The sequence below is a fragment of the Lichenostomus cassidix genome, chromosome 3 (genome assembly GCF_008360975.1).
Source record: "Lichenostomus cassidix isolate B80296 chromosome 3, HeHo_3.0, whole genome shotgun sequence".
Classification (NCBI taxonomy): Eukaryota; Metazoa; Chordata; class Aves; order Passeriformes; family Meliphagidae; genus Lichenostomus; species Lichenostomus cassidix.
Window position 1 is genome coordinate 63,509,285 of NC_139483.1, and position 27,519 is coordinate 63,536,803.

Here is a 27,519-nt window from a genome sequence, read left to right on the forward strand (position 1 = left end):
TAATCCTACACTTATTTTATGCAGGTTTCACCTGGAACATCTCGTTCAAGTTACCCAGCTACCACCTATCAGGACTCCAGCAACTGGGAATCTCTAATGAAAATTAAAGAGGGGCTGCTAAGACAGAAGGAGTTTGTGATTGATCAGTAAGTACTCTGCTCCTGCTGCTTTCATTAGCTTAGATGAAGTAAAAGCTACGGTGTAAAAGCTGGCTTTCAGGAGAGCTGCTTACTCAGTAAAGTTGTTAGGTTTCAGTCCAGCCACTATTTATGCACAAATATGTAGCAGCTAATCCTGCTAGGAGAGAAGACTGGCAGTTGGCCTGACGTCTTACACGAAGTTGGAAATGTATTTAGGACATTTAATGCCTCTGGAGTGGAAAAGGAATAGTGAGCCCAACAGCCACTTCTGCTGTCAGCCTCCTCTCTGAGCTTCTTACCAGGCTGCAGATTTGTACAGAGCATCTTTCTGCTTGTAAGGTCTTAGAAGTGACTTGCAAGATGAAAATTGGTCAGCTGCATTGTGCTGATTTTCTTTTCCATGACAAGCACAAAAATGCATTATATTTGAAGCTAGTTGATAAAGCTTTGAGAAACTGGCCTTTGCAGTAATATTCAGCAGTAAAATCCTATTCAAATCCTCATTTGAGGATTTGTTCAGAGAAAAATATATTCAATCCAGAATCTTCATGTCAATTAATACATAACTTCTTATTAAAATTGCTGTCAATCTGAATGGGCCTTGACAGCAGCTCACTGCTGTTAAGTTTCTAGTACTAGGAGAATTATGCTTGTGCAAGATCTGTTCATTCCTGTATTGCAACAGAGCGAGGAATTGCAGTGGTTGAAGGTATTTGTCCCCTAGCAGTCTGGACAGTACCTCTGGTGGCATTGCTGTGATGGAGCTTGGCATCAGGTTCCCCAGTTTGCTGTAGGATATTAGTGCATGTTTACCTGCTGCTGCAGCAAAGATGGGACGCAGGAGCTGAGGCATGGGGTCACCATCCCAGTCTGCCTGCTCTCCTGTGGAGGTGGTGATCTCCCAAGGGGCTAAGCAGTAAAATGGAAACATCCTTAGCTGTTGTTTACATCTCCTGTGTCAGAGCCTTTTTATCAGCTGCTTAAAGGCCATGTAAATGACAGTGTTTTTTTCAGGCTTGCTATGTGAGTAGTAAAGCTGTAGTAGCAAACCTGCAGCCCACCTCGTGCGTGGGGCCCAAGCTGTCAGCAGTGTTTGTGAGTACATTGTGACCCCATGATGGCTGCGGTGGTCTTAGGTGCTTCTGCTGGGCTTATCATCCTCTGCACTCTAATGAAGGCTTCTTATACACTGGCAACTAAAACTGCAGTTGGTGTTGTTCTTCTCATGCTGGTAATGTGTTTACAGTCAAGGGAGAAGTTTCTGAAGTGACTGTTGGTAACCTGGTTGCCTTCTAATGTTACTTGATACTGTCAGTGTGGAGGAAGAAAAGCCATTTCTTGATATCCAATGATGGTGTGCTGGTTCTTTTTTTGTACAAGTACTTCCTTTTGTGTGATTTAGTGAATGCAGTTCTTTCTGGATTTCTCACCATGAGTCAGTTTAGATAATTCGTCTTCATTCAGCTGAAAAGGCAAAATACACTCTGGAAGCTGTTGAAGTGGAGCAAAGACCACTTAGTGATGTTACATATTTAAGTAGACACTTGGTGTTACAGTTAAGCATGTTGTAATTTATAATAATTCAGTGTAACAACACATCACAGAACAGGCTCTTTTTTGAGTATTGAGCAAAATACTTGCCCGAAAAGTTATTTTAAAATGAAATAAAATCATTTAAAATAGATAGTTTGTATCTTTAAGATTAGTACAAATCAATGTTGCATATTTACAAAGTTTTTACAACAGATTGTGTAACTTTTTTTTTAAGAAAAGGTAGTGCTTTCTATTACAAATAAAAACACTTCTGGTTTCACTCATGAAGAAAATGGTACATATGTACTGTGCAAAACCCTTGAACTAGAACTCCATTAAAAAGCACCAGTGTTACCTTTCTTATTAGATGGTGTGTTTATAAGACTTAAGTGTGAATTAGGGCACAAAGAGGTACTAGGTGGAAATGTGGAATTACTCATATTTAACATGTGGGAATGCAAGGCCTTCTTGCACACTGAGCTTCAGAATGGTGTTTGAGAACAAACCTAAGTCTTCCAGCTCTTGGTCTTCCTGAGCTTAATTTAAACTTCTTTTCAGAGTTTGAATTTATTTGGTAATAGAGACCTAAAATAAAAATACAAAGTTTGCTAAAGTGTAGTTAATTCAACATGGTTAACCCCCTGCTGCCTGGTAGCCAGAGGAGCAGGACAGCAGCTGGCACAGTGCTCCAGAGCCAGCTGTTTGCTGCTAGCAAGTACAAGGAGCAGCTGCATGAGAAGACCAACACCGGGAACACCCCCTTTTGCCCTTGTCACCAGTCTCCCTTTTACCCACAGGGTCATTAACTTTTTTTTTTAAGTTAAATACTCTTTTGTTGGTAGTTGTACTGGTGTCCTGCTTATAAAGGAGGTGGAGGAGATTAACATCACACGTCTTGTTCTGCCTAGTGGTGCTTTAATCTGTTGATAAGTAGGAAATGGGTGCTCCGTACAGGGTAGTATCTTTAAGCTGTTCTACCTTTATCTTGTGAAAAAAATGGGGAAGAGCAGAAGAGGGAGAGTGAAACATTCTGCCTGCTTCCCCACACAAAGATAAAAAGGCAAAAATTTTGGCCCTGTGGATTATGTTATTAAATTTCCTTGTCTAACAGATAGGAATAGTTGCAAGTAAGTTTCCAGTAGTCACAAAAACAATTCAAGGAATAAAGCTTGACAGTGTAAATCATATTTGGATACTTCAGTGTGTCACTAGAAATTCAAGCGTTTTTAAGTTTTTAAAATCCCAAACAGCCACTTGAGCCTGTGAATAGAACAAGTAGCTTGATTTTTGATCTGTACACTGTGTTGAACAGCAGATTCAGTAATAGATAAATTAAATTGATTTAATTTGGGTAGTCTGTTCAGCATTTATTGAAGTAGTACACAGCATAAATGAGTGGGTTTAAAGGTAGTTTTGGTTTGGTTTTTAAAACTACTCTAGGAGTCACTGCTAATTTAATCAGTAAGAACCTGAAATGTTTTTTAAGCTTGCTCTTAAAAAAAATGAGGGGGAGACTGCACTTTTAGGAAGTGAAAACGTGGTGTAAGGAAGCAAGCCTGCTCTGTGTGTGCATACCAGAACACAGTGGCACTTCTGAAAGATGTGTCATTGTTTTCTCCACGTAAGAACTGTTGGTATAGGCCATGAATGACGATTTAAGGATTTAGTCTGTAAGAGGAAATCTGCTGCTGTAGCACTTATTACTATAATGTCTGTCACCTACTGTACGAAATAATTGGATTATATCATTGCCTTGCTTCTCCGGCAGCTTAGTATGTAACACTACATATATTTAGCACCAGAGGGAGCCAACAGCGTTTGTATTGGTTTAGAAAATTACAGTGTCACATTTTAATTCTTCATGTTGCTCCTCTGTTCAGTACATTAACAGCACTGAAATTACTGTGTTTGGTGCAATGCTGAATGCCTCTTGAGACTGGCCTTGCCACTGTAAGTATCTCTAGTGTCCTGGCAGAGTTTGTGTGGCAAGCTGCATGTAATAGGTACGTGAATAAATGCCAAGTATCTGGACATATGACACAAGCTGCTGAGAATAACACTGTGCATGCAATGTTCTCTTGTAGACAGCATAAGAGCATTTGAACAGCTTTTTAAGGAAAGGTAGTTTTGGAAGCACAGTTTTAGTGAATAGCTATTATTCCTCAGAGCATAACAACATTTGCATTTTTTAAAAAATTGCTAAATCATTAACTTTTTAATCCGTATCTGAATTAGGATTAGATTTTTTCACTGAGACAAGAGAATTAGATTTTCTTTGCATTGTATCAAATTGTCCTGATTTCAGTAGACAACATCAAACTGTATGTGCTGTGATAATGCTCATTTTAATGCTAGTATGAAGCTATAATTCTTTTAATTTCAATTGGCTTGTTAAGATCTGCAGCATTAGCATATTCACTTGAGTGATAATTTGATGCCATTTTTGAGGAACATGAAGCTTTATCCAGCACATAGGTGGTGAGTACATGTGTGTGTAACAGTGAGTCCTGTACAGACAGTGGAGTGTGAGGAACCTCCTCGGTGCTCTGCTTTGTAAAATACGCATTGTTTCCAATAAAAGTGTAAAAAATATGCCTTTATCTTTCTCCTGTACCACCAATGAATCAGCCAGGTGACTTGTGGGTGAGGCTTCTGTATATCCAGAGCTGGTAAACTTTCAGGAATGTTTTGTTACAGGGTAATTATTTTAGCTGTTTTAAATGGTCACTTTTTCAGATGTGAATGCCAGTAACATTGATGAAGTTAGTATTCATCTAATAACCTAAATCTTGGCACTAATGAGAGGATGTAGACAGCTATTTAACCTGTCTGCCACGCCCTAGGAAGGACAAGCTGTAGTGCTCTCACTGGATGCTTACACTATTGGTATCTGCAATACCAGATGTTCTGCAGCCTTTCTGGGTTGGGCAGTTTGTTGATTAATTAGCTAAAATGTTAGAAAACTTTTTTCCTCATATGACTTAGTCTTTCCTCCTAGGTAATGTTTTCTAGGCATCAAGTAGCTTTTGTTATTCTTTGCAGTCTCTCCACCTGATGAGCACATCTTCCCTAAAGTGTCCAAACTGGCCACTGAAGCCTCCCTGAAGCCCACACTGGCTGAGCACTCGTCTCTCACAGGCCATGGTTGTGTGGTGTTTGCTTTTTGCAGTACAACATTGTGGAGTTTTGGTCAGCTGCACTCCCAAATACTTCTCAGTGGAACTGGTGCCAAACCATTTTATATTCTGTAGACTTAAATATTTTTAGGCAGTTCTACTATTTGGCAGAGCTGAGAACAGCAGGGGAGGTGCAAGAGTTGCTCTGTGTTTGTCCTGTCAGGAGACTGCAGAAGTTGAAGACCTTCCACCATGGGAGGGAGGGTGCAGTCATCTCTCTCATGCCTCACCCCCTTGATTAAGTAGCCCAAGGCTTTTGAGAAGGTAGAATTGCACTCTGTGCTCTTGCCTGCCTAGCTTCTTCAGCACTGGCTTATCTTGTGTGGATCAGGCAAGCATTTCAAACTTCATGCAATTCAGAAAAGTAATTCAAAAATACCATAAAAAGCCAATCCAGATCAGAGATAATGTCTTGACTCCCAAAGGTAATGTTCCCATCTTCCCTTCAAGGTAAGGTCTGCTGTGTCTGGTAGAAAGAAAACTTCAAGCAGTTTCACAAAAAAAAGCAGACTTTATTGCATAGGAAGTTTGAGATCTTATTTTCTCACGAGCTTTGCTGATGTTGGAGTTCTTTGGCATTATCTTCTGAATTCCGGAAAATGCATACACATTGTTTTTAGGACTTTGTGTACTAAGAATCTCCTTTCCTATCAGTACTCCGCACGTTTGGACTTGTGGTCCCTAGAGATCGTGCCTCTAAAACAAAGGGATATAAAAGTTTGTATGCAACTTCTTAACCAGCAAAACAAAGCAGCATACCTCTAGCTGCAGTGTGAAACATGTGTAATACAGAAGAATCTATATTGTATTTTTCTTTGAATCCTGATTCTGAAGAATTCTGCTCAGACATTTTCACTTAAAGTGTCAAATTCTTGTTAACTCATGACTTTTGAAGGTAAGCATCAATTGTCATTTGATTTATGAAGTTACTAGTATCCCTTCTGTGGGGGAGGAAGCTCTGTTTTAAAGTCCCTGAATTGTTTGAAGATACTGGATCTGCACCTTGACTTGGGGTGTGGGACTTTAATTTTTAAATCAGCATAAATCTAAGTTAAGAAAAACAACTTAAAAGTTGAAGGGAGAAAGTGCTTCTCTGGCAGATGTGGGTTTCTAAAGGCTCTTTCATGTTAGAGTACTTAAGGGGTAAGATGGGCTTGTGGAAAATGGGTGTGCTGGTCCTGCATTCAAGAAATGTGATTTATTTCCAGACAAATGCATACAAGTGTCTGTATAAGCATGTGTCCACACTTCTCCTGTGTGAATGTGAGAAAATTATGTGAATGTCAGTTATGTCATACAAATATTGTTGAGACTTAAGGTAAAGCACTTTGTATATTAAGCAGTTTATTAATGCTGGTCTCTGAAGACAGTCCAGGCTTGTGCACACTGAGCTGAGTGCTGTTCTCTGCTATCTCACATCCTCTGTGCTGACTTGAGTTTTCAAAGGGGGTTGTTTGACCTAAAGGACAGAACTGCAATTGAATCTGAATAGAGACCTTCCTTCTCTTCCTGTTGATACTTCATTGTTACGGCTCTAACTTTCTTTTTTCTCAATTCAGTGGATTCAGTTAGGGTCAAGTAGCATCACTTGTTTTCCTCTGAATTCTAGACAGCTTTGTAAGGAGAGTCACAGGATGGGGGGATTATGAATGGAAGTACCTGTGGCGTCCAGAAAGACAAATAAGGAATACTACTCTCCTTAAAAGCCAAGGAAATAGTTACACAGAATCAGCATTTTAGATAGCCTAATCTTTAGTGTTAGGATTTCATGTAGGGGTGGTAGTTGGTAATTCTGGGAATGGTGAGAGAATGATAACATCTGCCATGGCAGATTTTGTACTTTTTCTTTCTAACAAAATATCACTGATCTGCAGTAGTGAGACACGACTGAAGCCTTGAAATTTAGTTTACAAAAATTAAGAATGTTCAAGGTAATGGAAGGGAACAAAATACATGTTTACAAGACCTGGAAGTAAGCCAAAGTCATTACTTTGTTAAAATGGTAGGGTTTTCTGTTAATAATCTGGCTAGAATGTAGATAGCTAACATGGGGAAACTGGGACAGAAGAGCTGGTTCAGGAGACCATAGGGAAGCACATAGCCACCCCTTGAGTCTTGTATGTTGGATAGATAACCTGTCACTTCTGCTGAGCTCCCTCAACAAGAATGTACCTGGGAGCAGCACAGAGAGGATTGGATCTCAAGTTATTTATAAATTATCGCTGGAGGTTCAAAAAATGGTATCACTGAAATTAAAGTTGAAAATACAACAAGCAGGTAGCTTCTGATGGAAAAAACTAAAACCTTTAAATCATTATCCCTGAAGAAAAAGATGTCTTCAGTGCAGACTTCCTCTGTGGGTGACTGTAACAGTCTTCTGTGTACCAAGCAGTCTTTTTCTACCTCAAGAGGAGTTTAGATTCACTTTTTGTCTGTTTGTTTCTGCACTGCCACCCCCAGTTTCTGGAGACAATATTACGCCTTGAGGGACAGCTGGAAAGATTTGTGCCAGAAGTGTTTGTGAAAACAATGTTACTACTAGTCTCATGTTTGTATTAATTGATTGGACAGAATAGTTACAGTTTACACATATTTTAATGCCATTTCCTTCTGGAAGATCAGTTTATATAAGAAACACTAAAATGTCCCTTCCAAAAGGATGGTTTTTATTCCTGCCTTTTGTGACTTTTTTTTTTCCAGATTTTGTTTATTTTCTTTTTTTAACAAACTTCTCAGGGCTGAGTCCCTTTGGTTGGTTGACAACTTTGGATCAGAGTACTGCCTTCTCTTCTACTTTAGTCTGAGTGCAAAAGGAAGAGATGTGTCAAGACAGACAAAGTAAAACCATGTTTTTTCCTCTTGGATGAAGGAGCTGAATGAAGTGAAAAGTGCTGTGACACTCACGTAATACACCAGTAACTCTTCCTTTGCCATCAACACAGAATTACAACACTCACTTATGGGGAAAAAACAGGGAAGAAGTGAAGGAAGGTAGTTTCCATGATACCTAGGTACCTTCAGAGAGGCAGTTATGTAAAGAAGTTGTGGGAGCTACACAGCCTTAAAACATTTCTACAGTGTGTTTTGTTGGCAAGGTTTTATAATGATGGAGAGTTTCATGGTTTGCAGAGTGAAAAGAAAAGCTATTTAAACTCTGTTCTGTCTCATCTTGGATTGACTTGTCTCACCTTTTTTCCAACAGGGATTTGGTAGGCTAGGATTACGAAAGGAAATACGGTAATGTAGTTCAGACTGCACTGGTAGTTCAAAAATATTTTAAAACATTTACTCCAGGCTGTGGTGTTAAGTTCAGGCTCATGAAATCCTGCCTGGGAATGAAGGCACTACTAAGTTACAGTCAGCCATAAACAGAAAATCACACAGTGCTTTTAAGAGGTATGGGACAAGGGGGTAAATGATTTTGAAACACATGGGGCAAAGAAATTTTAATAGATCTGTCTAGTAAGTAATAAGGTGATAAAAAAATTAAAATTTGCTTCAGTTCATAGGTTTGGATAACTCATACTAAATAGTTTTGGTCTCTATGACCAGGCATGCACAGAAGTCATCAAGGCTTTATATTTTCTCATATGATTACACAAACTCTTGGGCTTATATAAGGTCTGTTACAAGTTAAGAACATATTCTTGTACCTAATCTTCCAAAATAAGTTGAAAGCTTTTTGTTTGTAGTGCCATCTTACAGGGGACAGCCAGAATTGTACACAGTGTGTCAGTGTTGCATACTCCTTTTGTATTTATACAAGCTTGTTCCGTCTAGATAGTAGAGGGAACAGGAAACTCTCAAAATCTCCTGTGATGATACAAAGTATTATAAGACTTGCTATGGAGTCACATAAATACATTCAGTTACTCTCTTCTTATGAATCATGTTGAATGACTTGTTCTAAGGTACTACCAAATAGCAACTTATATATACTGGTTTTCCATTCATTGCGGTTCTTTATAGACATAAAAATAGGGAAACAAAAAAAGGTGTTCTGAAGGCATTCATCATGTTTCCTTTAACACATCTAGATGAGAAACGTATAACCTCTACTATATTCAATATTTTTGAATACGAAATTCCTCTTGTACACCAAATAATTGAGGTACAGTTGGCTGATAACTAGCTAGAAGAGTGTGAGTAACTAAAATAGTTCCTTTAACTGGGTTTTGGCATCCTAGTAAAATTTGCATTTGGCATCTTTTCAACTAACACATATTTCATATTAGTTTATAGATTGCATAATGCATATTTTGTAAACACATGCTAATGTTTCCAAGATGCTCTTCCTAATTCCTTCAGAATTCTAAAAAAAGCAACAGATGTTTTTCTGTACTTTGCAGGATTTGCTTTTTCAGTTTGTGCAAAGGCAGGTCTTTTCCCTTGAAGTTGACCTGTATTCGCTGTTTATCTCCCCTTAAGATTGGGTTTAGTCATCTGGGTTCAGCATCATTGTTTCCAGTAAATCCAGTCATACTTCATGTGTAGAGGTGAAGCTCTGAGGAAAAAAAAAAAAATCATGCTTTCATGGAAATATATCCTAGAATAAAAAAGAAGGAAAAGTGAAAATTAATGGAGTGCACGAAGTTGGTTTTAAGTTTATTGAGAAGGTCTCTGTGTGTTTCTGGTGGTTGCTGACACTCTGGGGTCAGGTATTGAGGTGCCTGTTGCTTCATGGAGAGTTATTGCACACCTCATGGTGCTGTGACTTGGCCTGGGGCAGAGACCTGGCAGGTATTTTGCCCTGAAGCCCTGCTGGTTCAAATGCAGTCGTGATTTAAACAGCCATATAATTTGTGGTATAATGAAATGATGACACAACGCTGATACTGTTTCTGCTGTACACTGGCCAAGCAGTTGGTGCAAGGTACTCGTTTAGCACACAGTGCAGTAATTTACCCTAAGGGAGGGTGCATCTTACATAAAGCAGTTATCTGAGAAAATCTTAAGCAAAGCAAAAAGCAAGAGTTTGCAGGAAAACTGTGCTGACTATATTATGTAATAGCCTCTTCTTCTTAAGTTCTTTCTGTTCCCCTTGATTTGTAAATCTCTTCAACTTTTATCAAAAGTCAGCTCTGGTAAAAAGAGGGACTGAGCAGGGAAGTCCAAGTAAAATGAAGGTGTCAGTTTTGTTTGGTTTTGTTCTGCTTTCTGTATGCTTTTCCCTGCTTATGCTTCCAGCCCTAGCAGCAAATGACAACAGAAGCCTCCCTCAACCCACACAAAATTGATAGTTTTCAAATTGTATTTCTATAGTTGCAGCCTGGCTGCAGTGGGAAAAAGCCCACAGCTAATGTAGATATAAGACAGTCAAGTCCCATTGTTACTGTATTCTTCAGTGTAAGTCTTAAGATCTATATTTTTCTAATCTCTGTTCCATTCTTTTTTTTTTTCCAAATTAAATTTGTGTATTACAGGCAAAATCAGAAAATTAACAATTTACATCAGAAGATAAGGGAGAATGAAATACGAGCTCAACATGCAAGACTGAGCCATCTTGTGAACTGTGAAGAACCATACATGACTAACTTACAGGTAGGATGAATATTTTTCTTTCAGCAAAGCTTTCCATTGCCCAGTAACTGTCACCTAAAAACATGCTCACAATTTTCTGTAGGCCAAAGTGTAGAGCTTTTGTGATTATTGATGGCTGTGTAATTGCATAGCTGTGAATTGTATAGAGAATACCCTCTAAGATTTGTAATTTACCTTATATTTACAGCAATCTAAGTTAGGTTAAAATTTTGTACATACTTGATTTGAAGTCTGATAAGTATGAGATAACAGTGAGGGTGTAAGGATGAGGTAGCAAAGGTTAACCAGGAAATGCAGATCAGCTTGAGGACTCTGGCTGCTTACATCACACAAATTGCATCTCCAGGGTTTGGCATATCTAGAATGCAATGCAGCAAGAGAGTGTTAAAGGCAGATATGCAGAGAAATAGCTTTTCTGTCCCTCTTTTATTATGTTATCTTTTTCTGTCACAAGCACTGCACAGGATCTCAGCTAGGGTACTTCAGCATGACATTATTTGTGTACTTGGAATAACACAGCTGTACATCAGGTGAGAATGTGGCTTGTGTGACAGCAGAGAAATTCAAATGTAACCTCAGTGTGGAGTTAGGTATACAGAAACTTTTTGAGACATCTAGGAATGTGGCTTTTGGTGCTTCCTGATCTTCTTTTACAAAATGCTTTAAAATCTGTTTAGATTAAGATTTTTTTTTTACAGGGGAGGTGCAAACAAAAAAGTAAGCCAAACAAATAAACAAAAGAAACAATATTGCAGAAACTGAAATTGTACTGCATATATCTTAGTATATCATATTATGCTTCAAATAAAGCAGCAGGTGCATTCCTCTTTCATAATTTAAAGAAATTTGAAAGTTTATAACATGTTTGGATTTCTGCTTGATTTGTGTGCCTTTTATAAGATGATTTCATAAAAGGAAATCTAGTTTAATGAAGATTTTAATCTCTTAATGCTTTGCTAAAGGAGTATCACTAGTTAAAGAAATTATATGGACAGTATTTTTAAAGGTAACCAATTTCTGTTACTAAAAGAACCTTAAAATTGAAAGCCTAATGGGATGAATCTCCTTTTTTATCCCACATGCAGCTGACTTCCATTTTGTGCTTGTCTGTCTCTGGGCAGTGGATATGGAAGTTTTGATATACAGAACAAATGATAGGAGACCTGCCCTCTGATGGTAGCTCTAGTCTGATGCTTGTTCCTGCCTCATTCTCACCCCAGGTGTGATAGCTCTAAGGTTTGACTAGTACTAATGTTCTGCTGTGGGACGGTCTTGAGACTGAGGCATCTCAGACTTCAATATATTCATAGCCATTTTATAGTGTTTTTCTTCCCAGGAGATGGTATGATACTGCAGTGGCACTGATTTGTTTTGGAAATGCTTTTTATATGCATTTATAGGGATTTATTTTGGGAGAAAAATCACACTTCTTCCATAAATCTGAGGGGGAAAGTGGCCATACAACGTTCTTATGCCTTTTTTATGAATGTAAAGGTGTCCAGCTTTGTCTTTTTGCTCCAGATTCCTGAAATACATCCTGTTGCCATGTATTTTAATGTTTGAAAACTCAAACCCCACCCTTCCTGACAGTGGAAGAAAAATGCAGGACTGTTTTCTGCTCTGCAGTTCAAGTGTGCAGTGGTATGTGTGTGTTAATTTTTAATTATTTCTTTTCATGAGCAACCACAGTATGAGAGCACATCACTGCAACCTCACATTTCAGAAAGATCAGCGTCCCACCTCGAGGAGCTTGAGCGAAAGATTGCAGCAGCTGAGAATAAGGAATTACAACTCAGTGAAATTGTGAAGCAACTTTCAAACAAATCTAGTGAGGAGAAAAAGAAGATGGAAGAGAAAGTAAGTGTCTTTCCTGTTGCACATGTTGTTTTGTCACTGTTACAGTAGCATACGTTTTGTTTGCTAGAAAGCAACTTGGGATATGGGTGTCTGAAGTCTTTTCAAGAGACAGCTAACTATCTGTGATAGAAATATTGAAAGTTAATGATTTCAGGTGTTGGTAACAGATAAATCTGAACCTGTAGAGAATGCATCCTAAAAAGTGATACTGGGTGAAATTATAATCATGATGACAGTTTTAACCAGGTATCAGTTAAGCTTTGAGAATAAAAAAAAAAGCTGTTTATTCTTGTAGCTTGAAGTGTTTATTACAGTAAAGTATAATTCAAAAACATAGTGAAAATGAAATCCTTATTTTTAGCATGCTTTGTAAATGTGTCCCTCAAGCTTTGAGATGCACTTACCAGCCTGTATGTGCCTACTCAGCAGGAGTGATTCTCTTGTGGCTTTCGTAGTATGTGCAGAATGGACTTCAGTCTGAGACAAAGATAGCTGTGTTCTTGGAACTGTTTTGACAAAGGGTTTCTTTGCAGGCTGAAGCAATTCCCAGGAGTAGTTTTGAATGTACTGACAGCCTTCCTTTATTGCAAGCAGGAATGTGCCATTTACCAAGGGGTTCCTAATTAATGTTTTAGGGATACATTGTCACTGTTACCTCCTCTTCTTTAATACCGAGCTTAAATTGTATTAATGAAGGTTCAAGGGATACAAGCAATATGATAAAGTGAAGTGTCTGGTGGGAAGACAAAGAGGAATGCATAATTTATCTCAAAATTCTGCCTTACCATTTCCTGTGAACTCTCAGTGTGCTTCACTGAGTCAGGAAGGGCAGAAATTGGATGCTGCTGCTTCCTCCTTTCTAAACTTTTCCTGCCTGGCTTCCTCACTGTAGGACTGTAGGTACTGGCAGGTAGTGGCAGTGGTGAGGACCTGTGCAGCAGTACTTTTGTCAGCAGGATGGTCTGTGGGTTGGACCCTGATTCACTGCAGTCCTGATTTGCCTCTTAACACCCATCCATTCTGTGCACTGAATAAAAAGCTCTCAAGGAGAGAGAGGGTAGGGAGGGACAGTGGAAAATACTCTTTTTTCCCACCTATATTTCTACCTTTTTGATCTAGGTAATAAAGCAAAGTAAGTACCAGGAATGTGAATAAAGTACAAAAAATCTTTTCCAGGCTTATGGACAATTAAAGTGCCTGTAGAAAAGGTGTTTAAGAAAGCAACTATTCTGTTCTGATATCCTCTGATGTGATTGTCAGACTGCATCAAAAGTCAGGGTTTTGGCTTCCATTTTTGGTAGGTTAAGTTATTGGGCCTTGTGTTTCAAGTTGTTCTCCTAGTCCAGAGGACCTAAATTTATCCTGATTATTTGTTGCATATGAATATCTTAGTGGGTGAAAGAATTAAGAGTTTTTTTAATTGTTGAACTGTTTGTATTTTCAGTTCATAAGGTACGTGGATTGTTCTGGGCAGAGGTGAAGCAGCTGTGGTTTGAGGTCACAAGTGGACCTATAACTTGGAGCTGTTGGGTCAATCATTTTGGGCTTTGTTTTCTGGTCTTAGCCATCCCTTTCATGCAGCTGAGAGTACAATTCTTGGAGAGTTAACAGCCTCTTCTTCCAAAGCAGGTTTATTTTTTACTGTTATCGTAAAACATGTTACCCTTTCTTTCTTCTAGCTTAAAACTAGAGACCGATATATTAATAGCCTGAAAAAGAAATGCCAGAAAGAGTCTGAGCAAAACAAAGAAAAACAAAGACGAATTGAAACCTTAGAAAAATACCTGGCTGATCTACCAACACTGGATGATATAGAAGGGCAGACTAAACAGGTAAGGTCAAGGGGGTTTGTTTTACATTTTAAATATATAAGTAAGCACCCTAATATCTATTCTCAAGTCTTCTACTGTTTCAATACCTCTTTTTTTTTACCCTTACGCTTAGGAAGAGAAGTATTTCAGTGTTTTAGAAAGCACTGTTGGTATTTGCATTTCTTACAGTCAGATAAGTGAAACAGGTGTGAAACTATGTAGCAGCTCACTGCAAGGCTGTGGTCTGCCCCAAGTCCTGCTGGTGTGGCACCATGTCTGACTAATGTAACTTTGTGTTAGCTGCAAATCCTAGAAGAGAAGAACAAGCAACTTCAAGAAGCCATGGCTGAGTTGGAAAAGAAGCTCGGAGAGGCTAGGTCCCAGTGCAGAGAGAGAGAATTACAGCTGGCTTCTCAGAAGAAAAAAGAAAAGGAGCTGGTCACAACAGTGCAGAGGTATGAACAGCTGCTCAGGTTGTGCCCTGGAATGGGTGTGCTTCCCCACCTGATGTCAAGACCTAATGCTATTTGTAATCCTAATCTATTACAATGCTTATGGTTTTTCATGGCAAGGGTTTTACAACTTGTTTTGTTGCAAGCTGTAATCAATACCACAGAGAAGAGTCTGCCTAGGACACTCTGCTACTGTCTTTAGGGATGTGGGACACTGTAGCAATGGCATCATAGCCTGCTGGCAGGTAGAAGATGCAATAAATTTGTATGGCAAAGGGGCATTGTATAGAAGCTGTCAGCAGGGCTGTTTGATAACTGATCCTGTCATGAGCTACTCTGGATATTGGCTGATGGGTATATCAGGGAAGAGTCAAAAATTTCAAGAAATTCTAGCTTTTTCTTACCTTTTCATCAAAGGTGAAGGTATTTACAAGGAGATTTAGCTGTAGCTAGTGTGTTGTCATTGAACTTACATAAATATGAAAAAACAAGTGGGACAGATATCCAAGAATATCCAGGTAAGACATGGAGACTTTGTTACTATGTTCCATTTTAGAGCAGGGGAGCTACTGAAACAATTTTTTTTTTTTTAAGGGAACAGGGAAGTAGGGGAGAATCACTTTTAGGTTTCTGTGGATGTTCCTGCAGTTCACTTTACCTCCAGTGGGTAAAGGTGCATACCACAGGAGTCTGAAAGGTTTCCATGATGAAAGGCGAGCTGGCTGGGACACCTTCCCAGCCAAATTGTTGACACATTGTTTCCATCTTACCAATGGAAGGCCTTCGTGCTCTCATAACCTAGGGGAGGATCATTCTGTCTTTTCTGAAAGCCTACAAATAGTTGGGGTGAGCACTACTTTCTAAATTAGATAGCAAGATTAGCACTAATAAAATGCATTTCCTTGCTGAGAGGTGAGCAGGCAGCTGTAGCTACACCTATGGACTTGAATTGAGCAATAGAGGGTTCACAGATGCCTCTGTTCTATGTTGGAGCTGGCTTTGCTTCCCTCAATAGCACAGTGCAACTGTGAGCACCACAAAGCTTTTCTTTGCTCCTCTCTGCCCCCTCTCCCTACACAGTACTGCTGGAGTTGTGCTTTTTGGGACACCCAGCACAGAATAGAGCCCATAAAACCTGCATTCATCTGCATGAATCTGTCCTTGTGAGTACCACGGAAGCTTGAGTAGTTTAGAATTTTTGCATCATTCATGCAGTTGTTGCTTAAATTATATGCTCTTGCATGTGGCTGGATTCTGTTAGGTACAGTTTTACAGTTCTGGTTGGAAGATGGTGCAAGTTTCTAATTTTTTCCTAGAACACGAGACTCTCTGGTTTCTATTAACCCACTTAATATTTCTTTCACGTTGAATGACAGTTTACAACAGAAAGTAGAAAAATGCCTGGAAGATGGTATCCGGCTTCCTATGTTGGACACAAAACAGCTTCAGAGTGAAAATGAATGTCTCAAAGAGAAGAATGAGAAAGCCAGTAAGGTTAGTCTGCAGATAATCTCTGCTGGTGGCATCTTTAACCTTGTCCTTCACTTTCTTTTTTTTTTTTTTTTTTTAACTTCAGAAATAAGTATCTCACTGAAGAATTACATATTTTTTGCTATTTCAGATGACTTTTCAATACATGTCTGTGTCTGTTCAGTACATTTATTTTGCATGAATTTTGTGTTCTGTCAGAGTTGAACTGTCTTGTCATTCCCGTTTTTAAAGATGCTACTTAAAATTTATGTCTACACACTTGTAAGCTGATTTTTGTAAGAATCTGAAGAGATTTGAGCCTTCTAAGTTGCTCAATTTTGTATTCCAGGTCATAGACAATCAACAAAATCAGATAACTGGACTGATTTTGGACATGCAGGTAAAGAAGAGTGTATATTCTGTTGTTTACTGTGTGCATTTTTAGTTCATAAGAACAACCTTGCTAAAGTTGAATTTTATTCTTCTGTCTTTCTGAATAGGCGTGGAAGGGAGAAATGCCAAAAACTTAATCTTATGGACTGTAGTCAACCCATGTTCTCTTGCAGTCTCATAGTGTAGTCATTACACATAACATAAACCATGTTTCCGTGGTTTAGCACTTCACTGGAACTGATCCAAAAGTGAAAAACTGTTGCTATGTCACATCCTTATTCTGCTGGTCTAGTGGATCATCCAAAGTACAAAAGTGATGCTGCTTAGGGGCTTCATTCTTCAGTTTGTTAGAAGAGACAGGTGCCTTTCTAAACCATCCCACTTCACATTTGACATCACTGAGGCGCGTTGAACCCTGTTCAGCTGGTTTCTGACACTTAGATACCTTAACACTCTTGGTGGACCTTGGGCACCTAGCTTGCAGCCAAAGATTTTTCTAGACAGCAGAGGTTGTCAACTTGGAGTCAGCTGCAGCTCTATAGATCTGACTCTTCTCAAGGTTTGAAGACAAGTTATTTTATCAAACTGAGACGTTTGCATGGAGCAGACTGTTACATGCAGAAATTGTGACACAGGCAAATGTTGTTCCAGGTGTTATATAATTAAAAAGAAGTTCAACTTGAACTCTATAACCTTTCTAAGGTTCTCTGTCCCTTTTTGTAGTTAAAATTATTTACATATATACTCCATATATATGTTGTGCTTATCAGAGATACACAAAACTTGCTAAATGTATTGTCACCAAACTAAATCTTTCTGTGTTTCCTAAACTTTCTGATCTTTTTCTCACCATCGCCTTTATCTTGAGACTAGTGATCTTCAGTGTTTTGGGTGCTTAGCATGAAATTACTTTAGGGAGTTGGACTGGGAAATGCTGAATAGCTGTGACTGTGAATCGGGTACTGTTCTGTTCTCCAGGACTTTCTCTTACTTTTCCTCTTGAGGTATTTTATATAAGGACAGAAAATAAGATTTGAAAATGGTGTCAGCTCTCTGATTACTTGCAGACTATAGCAGCTGCTTTGTATCCTTGATCTCCCTGCCCTTCCATACTTGTGACCTGGGAAGCATTGAAAATTTGTTCATTAGAAATTGAAATCCCTTATCAGCACAGAGATGCAATTTATCTTCAGCTAGGATGATCTCATTTTATTCCCTGTCTTCTGCCTCATTGTAAACTTATGCTTGAGAATGTACTTCAGTTTATTGTTTTAACTTGCAAGCTGAAAGCAAATTCTGTTTCAGACAGCCATTGTATAAAGCAGTATTAGTTTCTGTTTGCATGGTGAAATTATTTTGATCTTCCTTGTATGGTTTTGCTTCATTGATTTGTTGTTCTGAGTGAGAGGGATTAAAATTCTGGTTGGTCTTGAAAAGATGCTGTGCTGCATATATAGTGCATCTTCAGAAGGAGAAAAATTGTAGATGACAATGGTGTTTTAAAGAGAAATCCATATGTACGTGATTAATTTAGATATCACAAAAGTAACATTTTTGGTACAAAAAAAAGAGAGTAGAAGTAAGTCAGATTGTCCAGTGCCTGTGTTACCCAAAGTACATCTGTCAATCTTGTCAGTCACAATAAACCCAAACTCTGCCAGCCTGGGAATATTGCCACCAAGTTGTAACTTTGGAAAGCATACGGAATAATTAAGGGTGAAGTATGGAGAATTCATAGCACCATGAGGAACATGGAAATCCTAGCCCTGTAGGTTCATCCAGGCTGTTAAGCACATGTGCTTTTTCTGAGCTTTAAGATGAGGGTAACAGAGAATGATAGATGTTAGGTGTATCTCGTGAAAATAAACACTGATTTCTACTTCTAGTAATTCCCATTACATGGAGCAACTCTTGAGCTGCACATGTGCACATTGTTTGGAATATTCTAGAAGTTGTTTTCTGCTTAGTCTGAAGAGTCATGTAAATTCAATGGCAGATGTAGTTCTGAAAATACACTGGGGAAGGTTAATATTTCCTACTCTGTCTTCCCTACCACCTCCCACCCTCCAGAAAGCTGCACCTTTTTTATCTGTTGTTGACATGAACATGAAATGTGTAAGTGCATTTAATGCATCTATTGTAGCTGGAGCTCTGGGTGGCCCTGAACTACTTCTTCATCAAAGACTGTTAAAATTGGAAGAAACTTGGAAGCTGGGAGGGTGTTTTGGGCATCTGCCCTGCTCACTTCATGCTTCTTAAGTGTGACATCTGTATGCCACAGACAGCTAGAGGGACCTTCAGTCTGACCCAGTAATGGCCATTTTTCTCAGCAGATAATGTTTCTAAAAAACTAAAGGCAACGATTCAACATCACTGCAGGTTCGGCACATCTTGAAGCATGCAAAGGAAATGCCTGAAGCAGCTATTTCCTGCCCTCTCCTGGCCCAGGGTGTTTCCTTTGCCTTCTTCCTCCCACTGGCGTGTGTAGCTGTTCTTTCACAAAGAGCTTATCTTTAGGATACACATTACTACAGCACTTCCTTTTGAGGGGCATGCTGTGGATGAAAAAAGCAGATCAAGTGTATGAAAATGGTTTTGAAAACAAGTAGTCATTTCTGGGTTTTGCCTGCTCATTCTCACTGCTGATATGAAAATAAAGTGTTGGGGGCTTTTTAGTCCACGTTAAATCTGTAAATTGTTTTCCAGTTTTGTAACGAGTATGACAGAGTACTGACTCCCCATTGTTTATGTGGTGTCAAACTGAATGTGCAGGGAAATTTTGTCAGTGCTGCAACACCATCTTTGACCAGCCAGGCCTTTAAAAAAGTCTTCATTCGGTGTTGGCCCTGCCTTGCCTCACTGCTCCCTGCCTTCGTGTCAGTACTGATAAATCTTACAGGTGGCAAGTCACAGCTGAAGAGATCTCTCTGTTTGAAAGCATCAGGAATTTATATAGTCTCTATTCACTGTTAGTATTCAGACAAGATGCTTTGAATATTCCTATTTCTGAATTTTGCCAGATGACCTTGAAAGACATATCTTCAGATTTAAAAGCCAAGTTGTAGAATAAATATGAGTACTTTTAAGGACAAAGGCACCTGTGGTCATGCTGAATTCACCCTGAAAACTCCACTTTGGCAGTATCTCATGATTTCTCAGTTTCAACTCTGTGGTTGAAAACTGGAGAATTGACGGCAGCTGATTCCATATTGCAGTGTTTTTTTTAATTTGTTGTTGCTTAAGATCGTTAACCTGTGTTTTCATTCATTTCAGTCTATGCAAGAGAAACTTTTGCAAGAAAAGCTGATAATTCAGAAGATGAAAAATGAGCTTGAGGAGAAAGAAAGAAATATAGAGCAGTTGAATAAAACTCTCTCTGAAGTAAGTCAAACCTCCACTAACACAACCCCTGACCACACCACAGCCAGAAAGAACCTTACAGAATGATTGTAAGATCCCTTGGTAGGGTTTTGTGGGCTTAATTACATACTTACCTGTCCTGGCTTGCATGCAGATATGCAGTGCGTACCACCCCTACCTCAAGAAATGGGAACTTAAAGGGTGAAGGTGGCCAAGCAATGGTAACGTGAAATAGCCATGTAAAAGCTGTCTGTATGCCATTCTTTGGAGGGGTACAGAACTATTAATTGTATGTTTGGAAATTAATTGTTTTTAATTGTACTATCTGTGATTTGAAACAGGAAACTTTGTGCTACAGTGCATGCTGCAGAGTAATTTTCCCCTTTTTTCCATTTGCTTTTCACCAAGAACCAAAGACTGATGGAAGAGAATGCCTGCCTGAAAGAGCAGATGAGGCTGGTGGAGCAGTCCAAGCAGCCAGTATCTGAGAAGATGCCTGTAGCAGACCAGTTGTTCAAGGAAATGTCCCACTGCTTGTTTGACTTGAAAGCACTGTGCAGTATTCTTACCCAGAGAGCTCAGGGCAAGGAGCCTAACCTTTCCCTACTGCTGGGAATCAGATGTAAGTGGTGTTGACTTTCCCATGTTTAATAACTGTTTTGACACAAAGGAATAAGTTTAGCTAAAGTGATGCTTGAACTTGCCAGCTGGACAAGGTTTTGTTCCCTTGCTATGCAGCTGGAGCAGTGGTGCAGGAACTCACAGAGCTCTCTGGAAAAGTAGGACTCAGCTTCTGGGCCACTAAATGCATGTGACTGCACAGGTCCTTGCCAAGTCAGGAGAGCAGGTAGCTGGCTCTTCATGTGGACCCAGTCATGGATATGTTCACTGCTCTAGAAGAGAAAGGTGTGTAGCCAGGAGTCTGTCCTTCCTGAGACACTCTGCAGTTGCTGAGAGGGTTAAGAGAGGCTAAACACATCTTGTGCTTTTAAAGCCCTTGGGATCAAGTGATAGGAATACAGATCTACTGCTTGAATATGTATATGTCTGGTTTGGGGTGGGGGGTGTACATGTGTTTTAAATAAGCCTTGTACCTGGTAGCTTCATCTCTAGTGCTGTTCATCTAGTCTTCAGCACTTACTAAGCTGTTAAATTTAACCAGGAAATGAGAAGCATGCCCTAAAAGCAGTCAGACAAAGACTGTGTTAGGTCTTGCCTTCTAACAAGCTTGTTTTGTTGACCTGAATGTATCATATTCTAATGTTTTCTGAATGTTAATTAGAATTCGTCAGGTTGCTGAACTGAACCATCAGCAAGGGAGAAAGGTAAAGCACAGGACTCCCTGCAGCAAGAGCTACTACACACCTTCTAGCCCTCTTTTCTGAGTGACTATAAAAAACCCCAAAGTCTCTAGAAAATGGTTGCACTATCCATTTTTCATCACTGCTATTCTGATTCAGCAGACTTCAGCAAGTCTAGATCTTGGTTCAAGCAGAAAACCATGTCTTTCAGAGAAGCACTGATGGGCTCTGAATGAAGTTTAGGTTCATATGATACCACATTTTTTAGGCTTTTCATCACATTGGAGTGTGATTAGTCTTGATGTAATCAAAGTGGCGACCTGCCTCTTATTTCTGAGGGGGTGACTAGTTGCAATATTCACAGAATGCCCCTGCTGGAGCTTTAACCTTGGGTGTTGTTTTTTGTAGCACTGAGCTGTTCCTCTGAAGAGAGTGAAAACTACCACAGCACAGAGACCCTTTCGAAGAAGCTCATGGACGTTTGTCAGCTGCGGAAGGATATTGACGAATTAAGGACTATAATGTCAGATCGTTACGCTCAGGACATGGGGGACAACTGCATCACTCAATGACAACACTCCATCCAGTAGCAAACGACTGATTAAGTCCTGCTGTATCACAGGTCTTTGCATTTCCATTAAGGAGCCATATGGGAAGGCTGCAAATAGCACCGGACACACATCTCTGAGGGCTGCATGTAGTTGATCTCGGGAGTCTGGTGTGCAGGGGACACTCATCATGTGAACAGTGGTACAGGCTGCAAGAAATCCTTTCTCCAAACTACTGAATGTAGGAACAAGCTGTGAAGAATGATTCAGTTGGACACTCTGTTTCCTTCATTTGGGCTCATTTTGTTACTTCACCTAGTTTTTGGAATCCGAGCTTTGAAACAGCTGTGCTGCTACTACTCTCAGTCCTTCCCTTCGTCAAGGGTTTGTGTGGCATTATCTGTGTTCAGATCTTAGGGGAGAGGGTCAAAGAACCTGTAGCTGTATGTGGTGAAGCCAGAGGCTTCTGCCACTGCACTTCACTCTAAGAATTGCAATTAGAACAATCTTGGAGCACTCAAAAAGTAGTTGCTCTCCAAGTTGTCAGAAATTAGGATGTAAGAAAGATGTTTTTAGTAATGGATGTGTACCTTGTTTGTCCAGTAGCAGAAAAACCCCAGATTCAACTCCTTTATGCAAACAAGTCCATAAAATATAGCCATATCAGATTGTTTGAAACACTCTCACATTGCTGTAAGTTTCAATACTACAAAGTCTGTGACAAACCTGGAGAAGCTGTAAGGCAGAAAACCACAGCACACTCCATGGCTGTAAGAAAAAAACCCAAAACAACAGCAACTATATTTTAGTGTTTGTACTTATTTTTTCCTTAGGTTCTTCCCATTTCAAAATGTGGCTGGTCTGTGTTCTGTTCCTGAAGGCCTCTGATAAGGTTGTGCACCACTTCAGCCATTTTTACCACAGCTACAAAAAGGGTATTTGACCCTTGGCAAAATCAAGGCTCAAAACAGAATGTTTCCAGTTAGCAGTGTAAAGTACTTGATTATCTGAGGACAGAAAACTTTTCAACAGTGTTTGGGAATTCTTGATTTCTCCATTTTTGTAGGAAGTAATTACATAAAATAGTAAGCTCATGTTCTATAGCTTATTCAGTGAGTGTCACTTGGCAGAACTGTGTAACTCCCATGGGACAGATGACATTTCCTGGAACATTACTGCAAGTTAGCTGCACAGTTATGCATGGCAGAAAATAGTATTTAACTGAAGGAAATAAAAACTTGCAAAGAGCAAAACCACTTTTAAATCACATTGTTAAGAAAAATACGTGCATCACTTACTTGTATGGTATTACAAGAAGTTTTCAGATGCTTTCAGGTGCAAGTCAGTCAACTGATCTGGAGTGGGGATACCAGCAGAAATCTCTTGGAAAGCTTATTAATTTGAAATGTTACTAGGGTAACATTTTTATGGCGAAAGTGAGTATCTTCAGTTTTCTGATTTGGTGATGTTTTGCTTTCTGTTCATTGTTTAATAGTTACTGTTAATGTTGTTTTTACAGTTTAGTGGTTTAATTGTTTTTAGCTGTATGGATTTATTTATTTGACAGTTTTCTCTATCTTGAAACTAGACTTGGACTAATTTGTGAAAAATAGTGTTCCTATTTATATTACTGCTACATGGTGTTATCAGATAGATTAATCTGACTGGTTCAGCTCCTCTGAGCACTAAAACAGTGTCTTAGATGAAATCTCAAGTGAGGTTATCTAGTGTGTACTTCAAGGAAATAAAACAAGGCCATTTTATTTTAAATTTCTGTACTCTTTCTGAAGGCACGCTCTGCAGTCTCTCTACCAGGGCATAATTTGCTCCAGTTTTCCTTGTCCTTCTCAGTGGTGTGATGCAGGTGCAGTTGCAAGTATAATTGTGCTCTTCACATTGATGTTATGAGTTCTGCTATGAGTGGGGAAAAGATCTTCTGAACTAATCTGCATTCTTAGACTGCAAACAGATCAATGGTTGTTATTTAAAGAAATTACTTATTCTGGTAGCTCATTAGCAATATTAATTCCACATTAATACACACCTGCTGCATCAAAGGTGTGCTTTTATACTAGTGCAAAACTGAAAACATGGATCTTTGTACCAGTGGGTTTGCACAGTTTGCTGTGCCTCTGACAGTGCTGGCTTTTGTGACTAAAGCCTCAGCTCATTCCTTTGGTGTGGTTGGTTTGGTTTGGCCCTGCAGTGAAGTAGTTTTCAGTTCATGGCATCTGTCTCCTATCAGAATTCAACAACAGCATTTCAGAGAATAAATTAGTAATATTAGGGAGAGAGGAAACACCCAATTTACATACTATTGCTTCTTTAGATGGTGACATTGTACCTATAAAAAATTACAAAACCCCATATTTTTCTACATTTGGTGGCAATAGCAAGGAGTTTAATAGAGCAATGAGAGGGGAGCAGAGGCAGTCACTTTGAACTGTTAAGCTTGTCACTTGGCTGGTGTGCCTCCACTGTCCCTCCTGCTAAATGGTGATACTGTACTGCAAAGTTGATATCAGTAGTTTATATTTGCAAAGCACTTCAGAGCTTTTATGCTCTTCAAGTATTAGTTGAAAGTCCCTCTGGGAGGAGATCCCATTTTATTCATAATACTTTGATTGCAGTGCTGTAATCTTGTGTTCTTATGTTTTTGTTACAGAACCAGTAATATTTATGTTGACTTGAAAGCACTTGATTTTAAAATCCCCTGAGTTTATCTGCCTCAGTCAAATACAATGTAGGGAGGTAAATGATGGATGTATGAGCCAAAGATGCAGACTACCAATTGACTATTTACAGCGATACCGTATTTTGCTTTGATTTCTTAAAATTTGGCCTGTTGTAGTGGTAGCAATTACTATATATGCATCAGTTTACAGATGCCTCTAAATGGAATAAGCTTTGTCTAAGATATGCATGACTGTTTAATTGGTTAAAATGTAGTGTGTGTGGTCTCATTCAGCATATTTAATACAGAGGTGATTAACGAATGTTAACATTGGAATTGCTTCGATTTAGTCATGACAACTTTTTGCTGTAGCTATTAGACAATCCCAAGGGCTGAAAAGCAACTGCAGGTGAATGGATACTGTACCGTTTTGCCTGTCAGCAAACTGTACAGTAACATTTTGTACAGTTCCAGATTGAATTTATATGATCCTCTTGAAGATATTTACAGTAACTACTGTATTTAAGAATGTATTTCGAAAAAGACATGGAAAGTAACTGTCTGCGGACAAGCTATAGGTGATGTATTCACTATATAGAAGTATTTGCTATATAGAAGTAATGCAGCTCAGTCACGTAAATGTGATTTAGATTGCTGAACTCCGCTGTGCAGCTTTGTGGTGTGACAGGTGTGTGAAATTGTGGAGATTTGCTATAACCACCCACTTGGGCTCCAGCATTTGAAACTGATGGTGGTCACGAAGTCATTCAAGAGCTGAAATTCCGTCCTTTTCACTTCAAAACGTTTCCTTCCTTCCTTCCTTCCTTTGCCCTCACTGCCTGTCTTTTGTTTCAAATGGTTTTTTGGACATTTTTCTTGGGAAGGGTAAGAGCACAAGGAAAGGAAGAAAGCAAACCCTTTCTTCCATGGCCTGCTGCCTTGGCACGGGCAGTGACAACATGCTATGGTCTCTCCACCAGGGCATAATCTGCTCCAGTTTTCCTTGTCCTTCTCAGTGGTGTGATGCAGGTGGAGTTGGAAGCATAATTGTGCTCTTCTCATTGATATAATGAGTTCCACCATGAGTGGAGAAAAGATCTTCTGAACTAATCTGCATTCTTAGATTGCAAACAGATCGATGGTTGTTATCTAAAGGGATGATTTATTCTGGTAGCTCATTAGCAATATTAATTCCACAGCTGCATACCTTTGTGCCTTTTTAGCCTGAAGTAAGTGTATATTCCCCTTGAACTTCAGATAAGTTGTTAGGATGCTGATGACTGCACCTTGTTTTCTTCTCACCTGCCATTACTTTGTTAAAAAGCTTTTGTAGTAGGAACTCTTGCATAATGTCTAGAAACAGAAGTACTTAAACTAGGTACTAGGTGTACACTTTGAATGTTAGCCTGGTTGTAGTATGCAGCTTCTTTGAATATGATGTGTGAGCAGGAAACACAACTCATAATGTGTTTTTTCTGTGCATATGAATTGCAGTATATCATTAGTTCAGTGGGGAGGAGTGTCTGGAGCTCTCTTTTAAAAGCACAGCTGACATATGTACTGGATCAGTCCCTGAAGACTGGTAGTTTTGTAAATTGGGTTCAATTTTTGAACTGCTCAGAATACCTCATATGTAAATAGAGTTGTCATGACTTAATCACAATGTGTTCATTGTAAAAAGTAAAGGAGCCACTGGCTGGCTCAGCTTTAGGCTTGTTGTTCTTGCCTCTTTTTGTAATTTTTTTTAAAGTAGGGTTTACAGCTAGAATTTTGAATGCCAAAGTTCTATTTATTAAATAATAATAAAAGTTTTCATTGTTAATGACTGGTATTTTTCCACTGGAATTTGTTTGTTGATGTTTGGGATTTGTATCCACAGAGCAGAAATAAATTTTGTTACAAAACTGAATTCTTCATGGTTCTCATTTGTCCACTATCTGGCATGTGACAGAAGTGACCAACACTGGAGGCAAGAGAGGAATCATGAAACATCTTCCCAACACCCACCCCAGCTTCCCTTCGGTGGTCTATTTTGCTGGAATACCAGCTGACCAAACTCTCTCTTCCTGGCCTTACATTTTGGGGTTTATTGTTTGGTTTTTTTTTAAATCAAGGCCTTGATATAAAAACTACTGTTTCAGTGTGGTAAAAGGATTTTAGAGCAGTGTTCCCTGATGCTTCTTTATACAGATGTGCCTGTTGTCCATCTTGGATGCTGATCAGGTGCTGAATGAGCTTTGCATGTGGAGTGGTGTTCTTCTCTTCCCACCCTCACACTCCATCATGCAGAGCACAGAAGCTGACATTGGCTTTTCTTTTCAAAGACACTGAGAAATGCACTCGAATTAGCTAATGCATTATATATGGTGGACATCCCTTGCTTTTCTCCAGCATTGTGACTGAAGGTTGCATGATGGGCTTCTTACTCAATTAAAAACATTCTGTGCCCTGTGTAAATGTGTGTAATGAGCTGCACAGATGCCAGCTTTCCAAACGATTGCCGAGGGTGGCTTTTTTTGAGCTGCTCATAGTCAAGTTTAGTTTCAAAGTACAACAACTTAAAGCACTGCTAACAACAGTAGCGGTAGAAAATAATCTGTTGCCTTTTATTCTACAAACAAAATACAACTCCTCGTGTGGATAAAAATAAAGCCTTAAACAATAACGCTGCAAATAACACCGCAGCATTGTGAATGAGTACAATTTACAACAGGTAAATCTGCAATAGATTGCCTGCCTTATGTAAATTAAGTCTGCAGGATGTGCTAACGATGCTGGGTCGTTTGTTTTGTAAATGAATGGGTTCGGTATACTTGGAAAATTTCCAAGTGGCAAAGGAAAGTGTACAGTATGAATGATGGTATTTAATTACATTTTAATATGTGCATATTTCTTTTCCCACTTTGTGTCAGTTGCTCCCCCTTTGGGGTCAGCTGCCGCTTTTCTCCTCCTTTTCTTGGTCACAGGTCTGAATTCCATGGAGATAAAGGCACGCTTCAAGTCATGGAGTTGGAGTGCTCCCAGTTTGTGGGAACCTGATAGGTTCTGCTAATGTTTTCAGGTGCTTTGATAAGCAGTTTGGCAGCTCTCCTGAAGAATGCAACCTGTAGGTATTAATAGACCAGAAAATTGATTTGATGTTCTGTGTACCTCTGAAAGTGTTTGCCTGTAGAAAGGCAAAAGGAAGCCATTGTCTAATTCTGGTTCGGAGAAATGGTGTCCCCTGCTGAGAGACTGAATTGTAATTCTAAAGGTGGTTGGAA

General features: G+C 39.2%; 1 protein-coding gene across 2 annotated transcripts; it reads left to right on the forward strand.

Moving 5' to 3' along the window:
* On the forward strand, positions 1-26,165 carry LOC146439863 (centrosomal protein of 85 kDa-like). Of its 2 annotated transcripts, none has more exons than XM_085056097.1 (10): positions 1-146; positions 10,273-10,390; positions 12,071-12,247; positions 13,927-14,079; positions 14,359-14,513; positions 15,887-16,004; positions 16,330-16,380; positions 19,647-19,754; positions 20,142-20,355; positions 21,443-26,165. In XM_085056097.1, the coding sequence occupies exons 1-10, from the start codon at positions 19-21 to the stop codon at positions 21,604-21,606; spliced, it is 1,386 nt and encodes a 461-aa protein (XP_084912223.1). In that variant the 5' UTR covers positions 1-18; the 3' UTR covers positions 21,607-26,165. The 2 variants fall into 2 exon arrangements, with proteins under 2 accessions (XP_084912223.1, XP_084912224.1); XM_085056098.1 differs by lacking the exon at positions 1-146 and adding an exon at positions 5,583-5,744.
* The last annotated feature ends 1,354 nt before the right edge of the window (positions 26,166-27,519 follow it).